This window comes from Dipodomys spectabilis, unplaced genomic scaffold (genome assembly GCF_019054845.1).
Source record: "Dipodomys spectabilis isolate Male_0828 unplaced genomic scaffold, ASM1905484v1 ptg000003l, whole genome shotgun sequence".
In the NCBI taxonomy this organism is placed as follows: Eukaryota; Metazoa; Chordata; class Mammalia; order Rodentia; family Heteromyidae; genus Dipodomys; species Dipodomys spectabilis.
The window spans coordinates 15618674-15635135 of NW_024870680.1; the positions used below are offsets into that span (position 1 = coordinate 15618674).

Here is a 16462-nt window from a genome sequence, read left to right on the forward strand (position 1 = left end):
GTGGCCCTGAAGGTAGAAGTGGATCAAAGAGCAATGTCTTAGAAGCCCAGTATTTTTATTTCTTATTTGCACATTGGGAAGTAGTGAGGGTGTATTACTTATGGTTAGATGGATTCAACTGGAATGTGAGCACAAGTCTTCTGATTGACAGCTGGATACATTATTTTCATGATGCCTAGTTGTTCAAGGATGTATTTGCCTGCTATAAATCTGCTAATCTCTAATAGCCTCTTTTTTTGGGGGGGGGGTCCAGTCGTGGGGCCTGAACTCTGGGCCTGGGCGCTGTCCCTCAGCTCTTCAGCTCAAGGCTAGCGCTCTACTACTTGAGCCACAGCACCACTTCCAGCTTTTTTCTTTTTGCTTATGTGGTGCTGAGGAATCGAACCCAGGGCCTCATGCATGCAAGGCAAGTGCTCTACCACTGAGCCACCTTCCCAGCCCCTCTAATAGCCTCTTTTCAAAATCTCTTTTGATGAAAAGATTTATCTTTTTATTGTGCAGTCCTCATTACTATATTCATCTATTCATCTATATTATAGTATTGTAACAATTCTGTATTTGCTAGGCCCTAGGAATACTATAGTCAGCATGAATATACCCCTACCTTTATCTAATTTTCACCATAGAGAGAGGAAGGACATCAGCTATAAACAATTACATAAAACTATTTTTAATTGGTCAGACACCAGTGGTTCACATATGTAATTCTACCTACTTAGGAGGTTGAGATGAAGATAACAGTCTGAAGCCAGCCCAGACAGGAAACTCCATGAGACAAGTCTTATCTCCAATTAACCACCAAAAAAATGCAGAAGTAGAGCTAATTCAAGGGGTAGAGTTCTAGCCTTGAATAAAAATGCTCAGGAACAAGTTGGGTGCCTGTGGCTCACGCCTGTAATCCTAGCTACTCAAGAGGCTGAGATCTGAGAATCGTGTGGTTCAAAGCCAGCCCTGGCAGGAAAGTCTGTGGAACTCTTATCTCCAGAAAACCTGAAGTGGCACTGTGACTCAAGTGGTAGAGCGCTTGCCTTGAGCTGAAGAGCTGAGGGACAGCGCTCAGGTCCAGAGTTCAAGCCCTATGACCGACCAAAAAAAAAAAATGCTCAGGAACAGCACTCAGGCCCCAAGTTCAAGTCCCAGGACTGGCACACACACAAAAAAAGAATAGCCATTGAACCAGATTTCCCCATTGTGCTTCTCCATGTACTATAATAAAATATTGTTTGTAACCCAAAGTTAATATATTACAGTAATATAAAAGATTATCTTCCTTTTGGACAATGGAAGCTTTTTCTTCTTTTCCCTGCCTAATTCTTTTCTCTCCCTCTTTAGGAGTATGTATCCTGTTTGGAAATCTTTTCTCGAGGGAACAATGCAGGTAGCCCAGTCTCGGATCAATATATGTGAAAACTACAAAAACTTCATTTCTGAGCCTGCAAGGACAGTGAGAAGCATAAAAGAACAACAACTAAAAAGGGTATTATTTCTATTTCTGTTCTTATATATATATTAATATTTCAGTGTACATTTGTAATCTGTATGATTATACTAAATTGCATTGAAAACTTTAGCTTTTTAAAAATAAGCTTTTTAAAAATAATGCTTTTTACAAATGTTTTGGTAGCATTTTACTAAGATTTCCCAACATTCTTTCACTATTGTATTTTGTTAACTGATAAAGGTGTGTATGGAAATTGGAAAAACTCTTAGAAAACACTTAGAAATATTGTTTTTCGGTCTAGCACAAGTAAATATGCCTACATAGTTTCAAAATATCTGTTTTATATGCTTTTAAATAGTTACATTATTAATCCTACTAAGTCTTGAAAAAGTTTGCATTAATCATCTCAGTTTCTGCTAGAGCCATTTTGCATAATTGAAAGGAAGTTAACATGTTTTAACCAAATATATTAGTAACTTTATTTTAAAAAAAACAGTTTGCTTCAAAATTTAACAATACTAATTATACATATGAGTAAACATTTTTTTCAAAAGGACCTCTTTCTTTAATTATACCTTGCATCTTGTGTATACATTTGTCTAATCTGGGGAGGGGAAGGGAAATAACAAAACGGTAAAACAAGAATACAACATGACCCATTGCAACAATGAGACCCACAGAACAGTATTTGGGAAACAAACTTTACAACTGACGGTGGGGTGGGGGGGACTGACGAGGAGTGTAGGAGGTAGGGGAGGGAAGGGATAGTGGGACAACAACAAGGGAAGGGTAACAAGTAATTTCAAATTAGAGAAAAATATCTGTGTGTCTGTGTGTTCATTCATGTAGCAAGAGTGGAAAGCAAGCACAAAGACTTAATAGTAGTATAATTTTATACTTGGAAAGACTGTCTCCTACTGCCAATGTATTTACCAATTCTACTTCAATGACTAGGGCTATTAGAATGTTTTGAAAATATTAGAATGTTTTTCAATATTAGAATGTTTTAAAAGCATTTAACACATCTAATGCTTCTTTCCACTGAGTGAAATAGTGTCAGACCAGAATTCAATACCTAGGCAAAAAATGATTGATGAGATTTGAAAATTACTTAACTTGTTTTGTTATAGCTGATAATAATGGTGTTTATGTAAATCCTTTTAAGGCAGGTGTGGAACACTTAGTATATATTAGACATACTTGTCAGGACTTTGAGATTGCAAATAACAAGTCTACTTCAAATTGCCTTCAGCCAAGATGAGAATGTATTAAATTTTTTTTTTTGGGTCCAGTTGTGGGGCCTGAACTCTGGGCCTGGGCGCTGTCCCTCAGCTCTTCAGCTCAAGGCTAGAGCTCTACCACTTGAGCCACAGCGCCTACTTCCGGCTTTTTTCTTTTTGCTTATGTGGTGCTGAGGAATCGAACCCAGGGCCTCAGGCGTGCAAGGCAAACACTCTACCACTGAGCCACCTTCCCATTCCCAGCCCCTGAGAATGTGTTAATTTTTATAACTAAAAATTCTCTAAGACTTGGGCTGACCAGATCCAGGGCACAAATTAGAACCCATTCTTTCTTTCAGTCTGTTGTCTGCTGTCCCCAATGGTTTCATTCTCTCCACCTTGTTGGCCTCAGGTGTATAACTCTTAGCAGTTCTAGATTATTTTCAAAGTTTCAATAAAACTAACAAGATGATTCTCATAGTGAATACATTCCCACCACAGTATACAAAGGTTTTACTTTCTTTACAACCTTACCAATACTTTGTTTTTTTAAATTAAAATAATAGGTGTAATAGGTGTATCTAACAGATGTGAGATAATATTCATTGGCGTTGTGAGATAATATTTCATTTTGGTTTTGATTTCCCTTTGATTACTGATATTGAGCAATCTTGTGATTTATTTTTTCTTCACAATTAGCTTCTTAATTTTATAATTCTATATTTTTTCTTTTAATAATTACCTTAGACATTGCAATATGCCAATTTATTCATTATCTTAAATCAATAATTTTACTATTTTCAAACTTGGTTCCCAGTCCTTTATAATCAATTTTGATCAGTAGTTTACTACCTCATTAACAGTAGAAAAATATATATTTTTTTGGGGGGGTCCGGTCGTGGGGCCTGAACTCTGGGCCTGGGTGCTGTCCCTCAGCTCTTCAGTTCAAGGCTAGCGCTCTACCACTTAAGCCATGGCGCCACTTCTGGCTTTTTTCTTTTTGCTTATGTGGTGCTGGGGAATTGAACCCAGGGCCTCAGGCATGCAAGGCAAGCTCTCTACCACTGAGCTATCTTCTCAGCCCCTAGAAAAATATTTTAACAGTATAATTCTATTACTTTTGCATTGATGACTTTACCACTGAGCCACCTTCCCAGCCCCTAGAAAAATATTTTAACAGTATAATTCTATTACTTCTGCATTGATGACTTTATTTTGTTAGATTTTGTAACTTTGCCCATGTCTTTTACAATTTTTCTTTATTTCTACCCTGTGTTTCTCTCTCTATTAATCTGAATATTTCCCATTGATCTGCCTGGCAGTGCATCAACACTCAGTTCTAACTTTTTTTTTTTTTTTTTTTCCAGTTGTGGGGCTTGAACTCTGGGCCTGGGTGCTGTCCCTCAGCTCTTTAGCTCAAGGCTAGCACTCTACCACTTGAACTACAGCTCCACTTCTGGTTTTCTGGTAGTTTATTGGAGATGAGTCTCATAGACTTTCCTGGTGGGGCTGGCTTTGAACAATAATCTTCAGATCTCAGCCTCCTGAGTTGTTAGGATTACAGGTGTGAACCACTGGCACCCTGCTTCTAACTTATTTTTTAAACCTATTTTTTTGGAATCTTGATGCATTTTTAACTTCTAAAATTTTTTTTGATTTGTAAAAAATACATGTTCTGATTCAGATACAGTTCTCCACATTTTTTCCTTTGTCCTCTTTTCCCCCTACCCTTGAATCCAGAGTCTTGTGCATATTAAGAAAGTGTACTACCACACTACATCCTAACTCTTACCCCTTTCCTTTAGCTTCTCTAATATGTTACTCCTGATCTGTTTCATAATTCTACTATCTGAGCCACTTTGGATAGTTTTTTTTTTTTTAATCAATACCAGTATTTTAGTTTCTTCATTTGGGTCTATAACATTAGTATGCCTCCTAGTGCTGGAGGTTGTAGATAAAAATTATGGAAGCTCTGAGAGATGTTATTTTCAAAGTTTGACAGGCAGATAGAATGCTGAAATTTATAATGAGAAATTATCATAAGAATCATATGGTAGCCTTTTCTAGATCTATTTTTCTGTCAGTTGTGGGGCTTGAACTCTGGGCCTGGACTCTATCCCTGAGTTCTTCAGCTCAAGGTGAGCACTCTACCACTTCAGCCACAGCATCACAGTGGTTAATTGGAGATAAGAGTCTCACAGACTTTCCTGCCCGGGCTGCCTTTAAACCATGATCCTCAGATCTCAGCCTCCTGAGTAGCTAGGATTACAGGCATGAGCAACCAGCACCTGGGATCTAGATCATTTTTTTTATCTGCTAACATTAGCTTATAAGGGAAAACATGAGCCATCATAACCTAAGGCTTTGTGCCATTCTTATATTTGCTTGTCCATGCCTTTCTCATTTATACTAACATTTACTTACTTCTCTTGAAGTAATTCTGATTGAGAGACTGTTGATGTAACTCAATGTTAAAGTATATGTTTAGCATGTATGGCCCTGAACTATACCCCTAGCACCACACACATGAAAAGAAATAATTGTGATTCAAATTTGTGTAACAGTTTATAGTTTTCAAGTGGCCACAATATCCATTATGGTCTCATTTGATTCTCATCACTGCCCTGACCAGGAGTGTATTACATTTTTCAAATGATAAAACTAAAGCCAAAAATTGTTAGAGAGGTTTAGTAAATAGGAACTTGAATGTACTACTTTCTAATTCTAAACTCTATATAGTCTTAAAAAAAAAAAACAGAAGTCTACAGAAAAAATGTAATTTAACTCCAATACTTTAGTATACTACTTAATTCTCTGACTCCTTTTATCAGCTTTTGTGTTTGCAATCAAACTTATTAAGATTTTGAAGGAATACCAAATGGCTTTATTCACGTGCCTTTATTGCCATGATATGTGCAGCAACAAGTTTTTCATAGCTGTTCTTATGCCTTAATGTCAGTCAGCAGCAGAACTGGGTTATTTTGCAAAGCATGATTGTTAGGCAAACTTGATGCTGTTTGATATACTACTTGATATGGAAGTGCCAGCTGTTCATCAGATTTTAATTTATAATTTGAAGGACATTTAAAAGTGCAGATTCTTTTCCAGGGTTTCTTTCCTGAAGGGTGTCACATAGTCTTTAGGAAAAATGCATTTTCTGTGAACTTGAAAACTAAAATTACAATAATTGCACTTTTATATTTTACAGTGTGTGGACCAGTTGACAAAGATCCAAACTGAATTACAAGAAACAGTGAAAGATTTAGCTAAAGGCAAAAAGAAGTACTTTGAGACTGAACAGATGGCTCATGCAATACGAGAGAAAGCTGACATCGAGGCAAAGTATGTGTTTTTTGCCTTTCTTAGAAAATGATTATGCAAATAAACATTATCTCTGATAATATTTTGTTTTCTGTCAGTACAGACCATAGACTTACTCTTATGGTGTATTGGTTTTTATTTGACCTACATTTGTTATGTACTTTAGGTTACATTTTTCTTTTATATTGGCTAGTTTATTTTTAGTAATATAACAAAATGGAACTATTTGATTATTAAGCTGAATTTGGAAAGGAAACAAGATAAATGAGGATTGTGTTTATAGACTTGAAAGCTTAGGGAAAACTTTTGGTTTTGGGGGGTTTTTTGGGGGTTTTTTTTTTTGTCGGTCGTGGGGCCTGAACTTTGGGTCTGGGTGCTGTCCTTCAGCTCTTCAGCTCAAGGCTAGCACTCTACCACTTGAGCCACAGTGCCACTTCCATTTTTTTCTGCTTATGTGGTGCTGAGGAATCGAATCCAGGGCCTCGTGCATTCAAAGCAAGCGTTCTACCACTAAGCCACCTCCCCAGCCCTTATCGAAAGTTTAAAGTTGCTATGTTGTCTTAAATTTGGGGCTTAAGAACCTAATATTTATCATGCTAGAATGAATTCAGTTGTAGTTGAAAATATCATGATTCTCCACATGCCACTGAAGGACTGTGGGTATATCAAGTGCACAAGTGCTCTGATCCCCATGAAAGTTTGCCCACGCAGTATATTTTAATTTTGCATGAAATTCTAGTACATATACATTTTAGAATATGTTTTAGCAATTCTGCCAATTTCACTTTCAATGTTTGTAAGTTACAGTCTTTTATTTAGACAATAACAGGAAAAGAAGAAATTGGCAGGGTTTTTTTTTTTTTGCGATTGTGGGACTTCAATTCTGGGCCTGGGACTTAAACTCAGCTCTTCAGCTCAAGGCTAGCACTTTGTCACTTGAGCCACAGTGCCACTTCCGGTTTTCTGATGGCTTATTGGAGATAAGACTTTCCTGCTGGGTTTGGCTTTGAACCGTGATCCTCAGATCTCAGCCTCCTGAATAGCTAGGATTACAGGCATGAGCCACTAGCACCCGGCAGCAATTACTTTTAAGGTTATAAAATAAGTAGCATAGCAGAGATTTTTTGCAGTGACAACTGCATCATATATGGTAAGGAAAAAATAAACATATTATTGAACTGGACTCAAAAGGTGTATGAGTAGAATTGCTGAGACCCCCTTTCACTGTGCTGACTGCCTCAAAACCTGAGTCTGAACTCCTTGACATGAAATCAGACAACTTTGGACATTTGTAAAAATAGTCTAGCAAGGAAAAGGTGGCTATCTATCATGCTTTTTTTTCTACAAAGATTTTAAGTGACTTTGTAAATATCTTGTGAAAATTTAGCGATTACTGGAAAATTTAGTACAAAAGAATACTAAATGAATGTTCATAGAATTCTTGATGTTACCAGAAAGCATGTTAAATCTTTCCCTCAGTTAATTATTTTTCTTCTTTTATTTTTTGAACATACAAATATTTCTTATATTTTCATAGTCACTACACTCTTATTCCCAGTAAAATCTGAAGATTTTAGATTAGGGGAACTTGATTGGGGCTATCCTGCCATGATGGCTTATAGGAATTCTAGAACTGAGAACTCCAAGTTTGTTCAGCTTGTATACATACTTAATTTAGCCATGTCCTATAGGATGAAATGAGGGTAATGTCAGGACTGTTCCTGAGAAGTACAGACTTGATAGTCATTTAATTCACAGAGCTGATCATAAGGAACTACTTTTTAGTATGGCTCAAATCCAAAATGAAACATTGTAGTTCAGTATGTAATTTTTCTGGAAAAATAATTCAAGTACAAAATAATAACTACCTTTGTCTTCATTCATTCACTGTTTGGTACAGTTGGTACAGGGTTGATTAGGGTTAGAGTTAGCTTCATGCCATCAAGGAAGTTGGAGCCTAGAATTAGGAAGTACATTTATTCATTAGTAAATACAAAATAATTTAGTATCTGAAGTCATTTACTCAGTAACCTATTATTATAGAAATATGAAGCTGTTAGAACGCATGGAAAATCAAAAGATGAATTTTGCCTCCTGATAAGATGAACCTTTATAGAAACAGTGGTGTTTGGATAGAGTCTTAAAGATGAATATGGTTTTCAAAGTAGAGATAGCTACATATGATTTCAAAGATAGTGAGTAGACACCTTAACAGAGACCAGAAAAGCAAGAAGGATGCAGTTTGAAGGAAATGGTGAGCTCCATTTTGGATACATAAATTCTGAAGAGCCTTGGAGAAACTGACTTGGATATTTTTGGTAGGTAGTCAAGTACCCAGTCTTAGATGATAATTTGGAACTGAAGATCTCACTTTGGAGGTCAGTTACCCGTCAAATTGATGTTTTAGGGGTGCAGTCAAATATATAATTAGATATGATTTTGAAGAGTAGATAGTAAGGTATAGTACATAAAATAGTTCATTATTTGCACAGTGTATAATTTGTCAGAATCTTGTCTGTTTATTCCAGTCTTTGAAGGAAGATACTGTTTTGGTCTTATGTAGGTTGATAAAGAGCTAATTCAAAAACTTAAATCCTTATTTTGGAAGATAATGGTGTACAACTCAGCCTAATTTGGCTAATGACTAGAAAAAGGAGAACTAAGAATGCTTCAGCCACAGTCTTATCCTGAACTAGTGCTCACTTGCTTAAAGTGTGTGATCTTTGCTTTTCTAAATCAAAATGAATAGGAATCTGATAAAAACAAAAAATACATGAAAGATGAATATGACAAAGTAAGAAATATCAGGAATATCTTAGACCCAACTTTTTTTGTGGGGCTGAGAATAGAACCCAATACTTGTACATGCTGTGCAAATGTTCTATCACTGAGCTATACCCCAGCCCTAGATCCGTGTTTTTTCTAACAGGGCAGAAGAGTGGGGTGAATATACGTTCATCACTGATTGCTTTCTTTCTTATTAGAGAGATAAGCAGCTACCTTTGCTGTGTTCTTCACAGTTGCTCTGCAGAGACTGGTTGCTTTGTCTTCCAATCCCAAGTGGTCTGCAGCTGTAATTTATATGAAGGCATAGCTGCCAGCACATGCATTTAATTCTCCTATGGCAATCTCCATGACACCACAGTTAAGACAAACACTGCATCTTCAGAAAAATCACTTGTCACAGGATTGTTGCTTGTTCCTTAGCATTTGTCTGTTGACTTTCTCTGTGTGGTTGTCTCTAGTCATTTGGATTCAAACCAATATATTTTACTACTGATTTTTAGATTATAGTTCCCCTCCCAAACTTACAGGAATCAAGAGATATGAACATTACAGTGGAAGATTAAACACAGCAGTGTCCAAGGACCTTCTCTGTAAGTTCAGCAGAATACCTTTTGAAGTGGAGAAAGTATACATAAGCAGGCACCCATACATGAATAACTTCTAGGGGAAGGAATATTGAGAGAAAGAATTTTTTAAAGATTGCAGATTGCACTTAGCCTACTAATCTTTGCTTTTACAGTTTTGTTGTCTCTTAAGTTTCTCTGACCTTTCTTACAAGAACTAGAATGTGTGAAATTCTATGTTATGGAATAACTAACAGCTCATCATTCTTTTAATTAGGAGACACCGAAGTATTTTCTTTGTTAAATTTTATTTTTGTCATTGAGGATATTTTATTATGTTGATCTCTGTATTTATCATAATATTAAATTCTTCCTGTGATAAAACAATGGCAAATCAACATCACTCTTAATTTTCTATTTTTAATTAGTTTTAGAATAGTATCTTCCAAAAAAGTTATTTAAAAATTAATTATAATGTTAGTAATTGTACAATTTATAATTTTATTAAACATTCATTTCTATTTTTATTATAGGTCTAAACTTAGTCTTTTTCAATCAAGAATCAGTTTACAGAAGGCAAGTGTAAAGGTGAGGTTTGAAATCGTATATTAATAATTGAGTAAATAAAGAATTGGATCTTTCAAGGGTGGAAGTGGGTTACTTCTACTTTACAGAATCATTTTAAGGTTGTTTTCATTCAGCTGTCACCACTTTGGATATAAGTTACTTCTCAAGACTATGTTAGGTGTTAGGTTTTTATGCCTTACCTGCTTAGGAAGTGTATGTCTAACTCATAGTATAGGAGACAATGCAATGGCTTTAGGAAGTGCTACAAAAACTAGTTTACTAGCCAGGCGCCGGTGGCTCAAGCCTGTAATCCTAGCTACTCAGGAGGCTGAGATCTGAGGATCACGGTTCAAAGCCAGCCTGGGCAGGAAATTCCGTGAGACTCTTATCTCCAATAAACCACTAGAAAACCAGAAGTGGTGCTGTGGCTCAAGCGGTAGAGCGCTCACCTTGAGCTGAAGAGTGCACGGACAGCGCCCAAGCCCAGAGTTCTAGCCCCATGACCGACAAAAAAAAAAAAAACTGGTTTACTTAACCTTAAATCCCTGGGCAAGTCTTCTCAGATGAAAATGAGTTTTCCTGGGAGGCCTTCAAGCTGTAGAATGTTCAATAAGTTAATACTTACTTTACTGCAAGGCTCCCCACCAGCAGGCAGTTCTAGCATATTAGAAGTGTTAATAGTTTAAAAAACTATTTTCTAACTCCAATACATTTATTTATGTCCTCTGAGATAGGATAGTTAATTTCAAACCTTTATTTTTCCATTTGCATAAAATGAGCAAAGTATTTCTTTCTCTAGAAAGTTTTAGAAGTATGTTTAAGTGTAACAACTATTTTAAAAGTGTTCTTCTATTATTGTATGTAGACACTATTTTGTTCCTCGAAGTGATGAGTAATTTTGTGTATATATAAATGTGTTCTTGATATGGTTATGTTTATTCCTGGTGGGAAGCCATTAATTGCCAGCTGGAAATTCATAAGTTCAATAGCAGTTTGCACTGATGGTATTTTTATTTTACTGTGTTCTAGTTGAAAGCCCGACGATCTGAGTGCAATTCCAAAGCTACTCATGCAAGGAATGACTACCTTCTCACACTAGCAGCAGCAAATGCACATCAGGATCGCTACTATCAAACTGATTTACTTAACATTATGAAGGTAATACAGTTTTAATTTCTATGGTAATCTCATTTTGTTAAAAACAAAACTAGTGCCTTAGAGATTTAGTTCCAGTGGGAGAATGTGTGTCTATCTCTGGGTTCAAACCCAGGTACTGTACCAAAACAAAAATCAACTCATGAATATTAGGTATTTGGCATTGAGTCTCTAGTAGTAAGACTACTTTGTATTTTATTGGAATGTATTTGATAATATTTGGATGACCTATGCTTTAAGTAACTTAGAATTTTTAGTGTTAGAAAATGTTTAGGGTTGGTAATAGAGTTCAGTGATAGAGTGCTTGCCTAACACATGTGAGACCTTGGGATTGATCACCCATACTGCCAATAATAAGTAAATAAAGACAAAATACTTAAATCCAAAGCATAGTAAAGGGTCCTTAGCTACTGTAGATATTTGCTGTGTAATGATTATTGATATATAAGATGGGTATATAAAGATATAAGATAATTACTCTTAAACTAGGATACTACTTCTGAGTCATTTCTTTAGAAGCATTAGAATTGATAAAATATTGGGTCAAAGCAGAATCTTCAAGTACCTTATGAATCACCAGAGAAAGGCTGTATATTGCAGGTTTTTTTAAGGTTATATCTTTATTTTCTGAAAAGCATTTCTGTTAAAAATTATATTTAATGCTTATGCTTATTTTTGTTTTTTGGTCCGGTCTTGGGGCCTGAACTCTGGGCCTGGGCGCTGTCCCTCAGCTCTTCAGCTCAAGGCTAGCACTCTACCTATTGAGCTACAGCGCCACTTCTGGCTTTTTTCTTTTTGCTTATGTGGTGCTGAGGAATCGAAGGGCCTCAGGCATGCAAGGCAAGCACTCTACCACTGAGCCACCTTCCCAGCCCCTGCATATGCTTATTTTTATAGAAAGTATATTTTTATAGTATATTTTTTAAGTAAAATATTAATTAGAATTTTGGCTATTAGCCATGTTTATTATTAAACTGGATTTTAAAATCTTTCTAATTTTATCTTTAATATATTAAGGTTTACAGCTGTATTTCATGGTTTTGAATGTCAATGGGACAAAGAAAAGGAAATATCTAGTGGTTAAGTGAAGATATTTCTAACTGTAGGTATTATTTTGAAATGGAGATAGATTGAATGGTAGTATATCCAAACTCCATCCTGGTCTTTCCCCATCTACATAACTTGTATTTTTTTCTAGTTCTAGGCCTTAAACTAAGGACCTGAACTGTTTTGCTTAAGGCTAGCACTCTAGCACTCTACCACTTGAACCACAGCTCTACTTCCACCTTTTTGGTGGATAATTAGAGATAAGAGTCTTACAGACTTTCCTATCCAGACTGGCTTCAAACCACAGTCCTCAGACCTCAGCTTCCTGAGTAGCTAGGATTATAAGCATGAGCTACCAAGACTCAGTTCCACCTATATTTTGAATCTTCACTCAAGATAAAAAAAAGAAAGGGAGTAGAGGAGAAGAAAACCATTTTAATCTACTGCCACTTGTTCCCGTTGCTTCCAGATAAGCCCAACCATGGAGTGCTTTCCTATTTTACCAAGAACTCAAATGTGGGATCAATTCTTTCTCAAAATGCTGTTTTTCAAAATGCTCTTCTCAAATATATGATTCTTAACCATTCTCCAACAAACACAGTGCTATGGTGAAATGGCTTGCTAAGGAATAGGAGGCCATTGAAAATGGGAATGCAGCTGGAGCAGATACTCTTTTTTTCTACAAGGATCTAGAAAAGAGATCAACTGTTCTAGAAACTATAACGTAGAGAGGACATTTTCTAAAACTTTTGCAGACAAACAGGAGTGTTGGAAGAAGTCATTAGATTAGAAACTATTTGAATTTTTTCTTTCACTTTTATTCCTAAAACTCCCTTTTTAAAATCATCTGTAAAGCTACAACTTTTGCTAATTAGAATACAAGTTAGAATAGTGAAAGACATAGAATTGTTTTGACATTCAAATGAAAACTCTGCATATATTTAACCATACAGTATTGAACCTAGACACATAGGTGTCTTATTTGGATATTGTTAGGCATAGTGCTTTACACATAAAAGGACAATTTGGAGACTAAGCCTCTCATTCTCACCTGTTCCTCTAAGGAAATATTGTATAATAAGATTCAAACAATGCATTTACTAAAGACAATTTTTAACACAGCTTGTACTTAAGGTTATGCTATATGCTGTATGTGTCTACCAGCTGGATCCGCTTGATAACTACCAGTTGAATGTACTTGACCAGAAGTACTTTATACTTTGGAGGATTTCGGATTTTATTTTTTTATTTGTATGTTTCTTTTTATTTTTAAACATTATAAGGTATAAAATTTTGTTTGAGTCATTAACAAATTCAAGTTCTTTCTAGTTTTTAGAGGTTCCATGCAATGCAGATTTATCACCACAGACTTGTTGTAGATTAGAAGTCCAAGAACAGTGTGGCTTAACTGATTCTCTGCTTAGTCTCATCTGGCCAAAATCAAGGTGTTGACAGGATATAATGTTCCTTTCAAGGGTATCTGTGGGTGAATTATCTTCCAAATCCTGGTTGTTAGTAGAATTCTATTCCATGTGATTATAGGACTGAAGTCTCTCTCTCCTAGTTGGCTTTCATCTGGGTGAGTCATTCCCAGCTTTAGAGGTGGCCTGCATTCCTTGGTTTATGGGTCCCTTCTTACATTTTCAAAGCCAGCAAAGCAGATTATAAAATTAAGCATGCTTAACCTATATATGTATGTGTGTATATGTATTTTTTCAAGAAAACTTTAGTTTTATTTTTCATAGTATGATTTAATTGTTTTTCTTTTTCAAGCCTATTTCTCTTGCTTTACATCCTCTTTTTTTTTTTACATCCTATTTCTTGGGAAGATTAAACATTTGACCCTATTTCTATTAATACTATATATACCATCCTCAACTCTTTTCACAGCTTTGTCCTTACAGTTATCTGTATGTGTATTTTTCCTCTCAGTGGCCAAACTTTTCAAGTTAGAGGCAACTCTTTTGTCCCCCATAGTTCCCTTCAGTAGCCAGCCCATCTCAGGTTTAGCTAGCTGCTAGGGCTCTAAAGTTGTACTCTAATGTGATGGTCCTAGGAATGTATGGAATGAATACATTTTAATGTTCTTTTCATCAGTCACAACAGCCACATTTGAAGTGCTCAGAATACACATATGGCTAGTGACTATCATGTTGGATTGTGCAGTTCTGTTGTTCAGAAATAATATGTAGCTTTTTTAGTTTTTGCTGTTTTGTTTTTTTTTTTTCTGTTGCCCCTTGCTCTGTCTGGCAACAACTCTGATAACCATTTTTTTTCCTAACATCCACAGCCGTGATTAAATTCAAAATTAATTGTGCCTTTGTTTGCACTTTAATTTAGTTGTTCCTCATATGGAAAACTTTCATATGGTAGTTTCCAGTATTACTCTAAATGTTAGGTTTTAATTTTTTCAGTCAATTCTTTTTTAATATGTGGAAATATATTTTTATATATTAATTTGTTCTAGTCACTATGTAACCCTGCATAGCAAATGACTGCAGAGTTTAGTGACCTAAAATAATAACATTTATTTTGCTTTTATATCTGTACTTTGGTTAGAACCAGTAGAGATTACTTTACAATTCCATATCATCTAGAATAGCTCAAAGACTAGGGTCTGGATTCTAAGAGCTTAACTTTCCAAAGAAGCCTATTACATGAAGCTTCTATCTTGGCTCTCCTGGCTTTCTCACAATTGTATGATTGGGTTTGCATGACAAATGTAAATGAGACAGAGTTAGAGCACATGCTAGGCACAGACCCTGTCACTTTTTATTAAAGTCTACTAGATAATACTGTCTCTCTTCTGATGCATTGTATTTATTGAAGTAGTTACAAAGTTTTGACCATTATTCAGGGGTGTTGAGGGATTAGATTTTACTTGTTAATGGAATCTGGTAATGTTATGGAAGTTCGCAGGTAACTAGAAGTACTGTTATGACCATTTATTGAAAATATAGTCTGCCAAAAAAAAAAAAAGAAAATATAGTCTGCCACATGACCTTGTGTCCTGCAACCTTACTGACATAGTTACATCAGTAGATTTTTTTGTGTGTGTGGACTCTTGATAGTTTTTAATAACTATGATCATGCAAAATTGAATAAAGAAAGTTTTCCTTCTTTTCTCCTGATCTATAAGGGTATACCTTACTTGATTGTAGCAACTAAAATCTTGCAAAATGTTAAATAGAAATGGTAGAAGTGAAGCTGGGCACCGGCGGCTCATGCCTGTAATCCTAGCTGTTCAGCAAGCTAAGATCTGAGGATCACAGTTCCAAGCCAGTGCAGGCAGGAATGTTCATGAGATTCTTACTTCCATTTAACCATACAAAGAAAAGCTGGAAGTAGAGCTGGGGTTCAAGTGGTAGAGTGCTTACCTTGAGCAAAATCACTCAGGAACAGCTCCCAGACCCTGAGTTCAAGCCCTAGGATTGGCACAAAGAAAAGAAAAAAGAAAAAGAAGAAGTGAGAGTAGACAACTTAGTCCTGAGATCTTTTGGGGTCATTAAGAAAACTTTTTTAAAAATTGTGGTAAAAAGTACTTAACATAAAATTTGTCATTTTAATCATTGTTAGATAAATAGTTTGTTGGCATTTAGAACACACTTGTGCAATAATCACCACCATCTACCCCCAGGATTTTATTATATTTCCAAATGAAAACTCTATAACCAAGTAACTCCCTAGTCCTCTTTTCCTTGTCTCCTGGCTACTACCATTCTACTTCCTGTCTGTATGAATTCCACTACTCTATGAACCTCATATAAGTGGAATCATTTCCAGACACTAGTGACTCATGCCTGTGATCTAGCTACTCAGAAGGCTGAGATCTGAGGATAATGGTTGAAGCCAGTCTGGGCAGAAAAGTCCCTGTGCAACTCTTACCCAATTAACCACCAGAAAACTGGAAGTGAAGCTGTGGCTCAAAGTGGTAGAGCATTAGCCTTGAGCAAAAGAGCTCAGAAACAGCATCCAAGCTCTGAATTCGGTATCCATGATGGACCCCCAAAAAAGGTGAAATAATATAGTGTTCTTTTGTGTTTGGTTTATTTCACATAGCATTATCTTCCAGATTCATCCATAAGGCACTAGTGTATAGCTCATTGATAAAATGCTTGACTCTCATGTGAGAAGCCCTGGCTTCAACCCAAACCCACCCCCAAAAAGAGATAGAATTATTCATGTTGTAGTATGTATCTGTGTATTATGTTTATTCATCCATTGATGGATAGACACTGAGATTCTTTCCATCTTTGGCTATTATGAACAATACTGCTATGATTATGGATGCACTCAAGCTTTGAATTCCTATTTTCCATTCCTTTTAGTGTATACCTAGAAATAGAAATACTAGATGAAAT

At 35.9% G+C, this 16462-nt stretch overlaps 1 protein-coding gene across 5 annotated transcripts in view; it reads left to right on the forward strand.

Moving 5' to 3' along the window:
• Positions 1-16462, forward strand: part of Fchsd2 (FCH and double SH3 domains 2) — a 250079-nt gene that overhangs the window by 132610 nt on the left and 101007 nt on the right. For all 5 annotated transcript variants that reach the window (XM_042687508.1, XM_042687523.1, XM_042687500.1 and 2 more), the window contains exons 5-8: positions 1333-1477; positions 5870-6003; positions 9866-9920; positions 10929-11057. In XM_042687508.1, coding sequence (XP_042543442.1) covers positions 1333-1477; positions 5870-6003; positions 9866-9920; positions 10929-11057 — 463 coding nt within the window. The remainder of the gene's footprint in view (positions 1-1332; positions 1478-5869; positions 6004-9865; positions 9921-10928; positions 11058-16462) is intronic.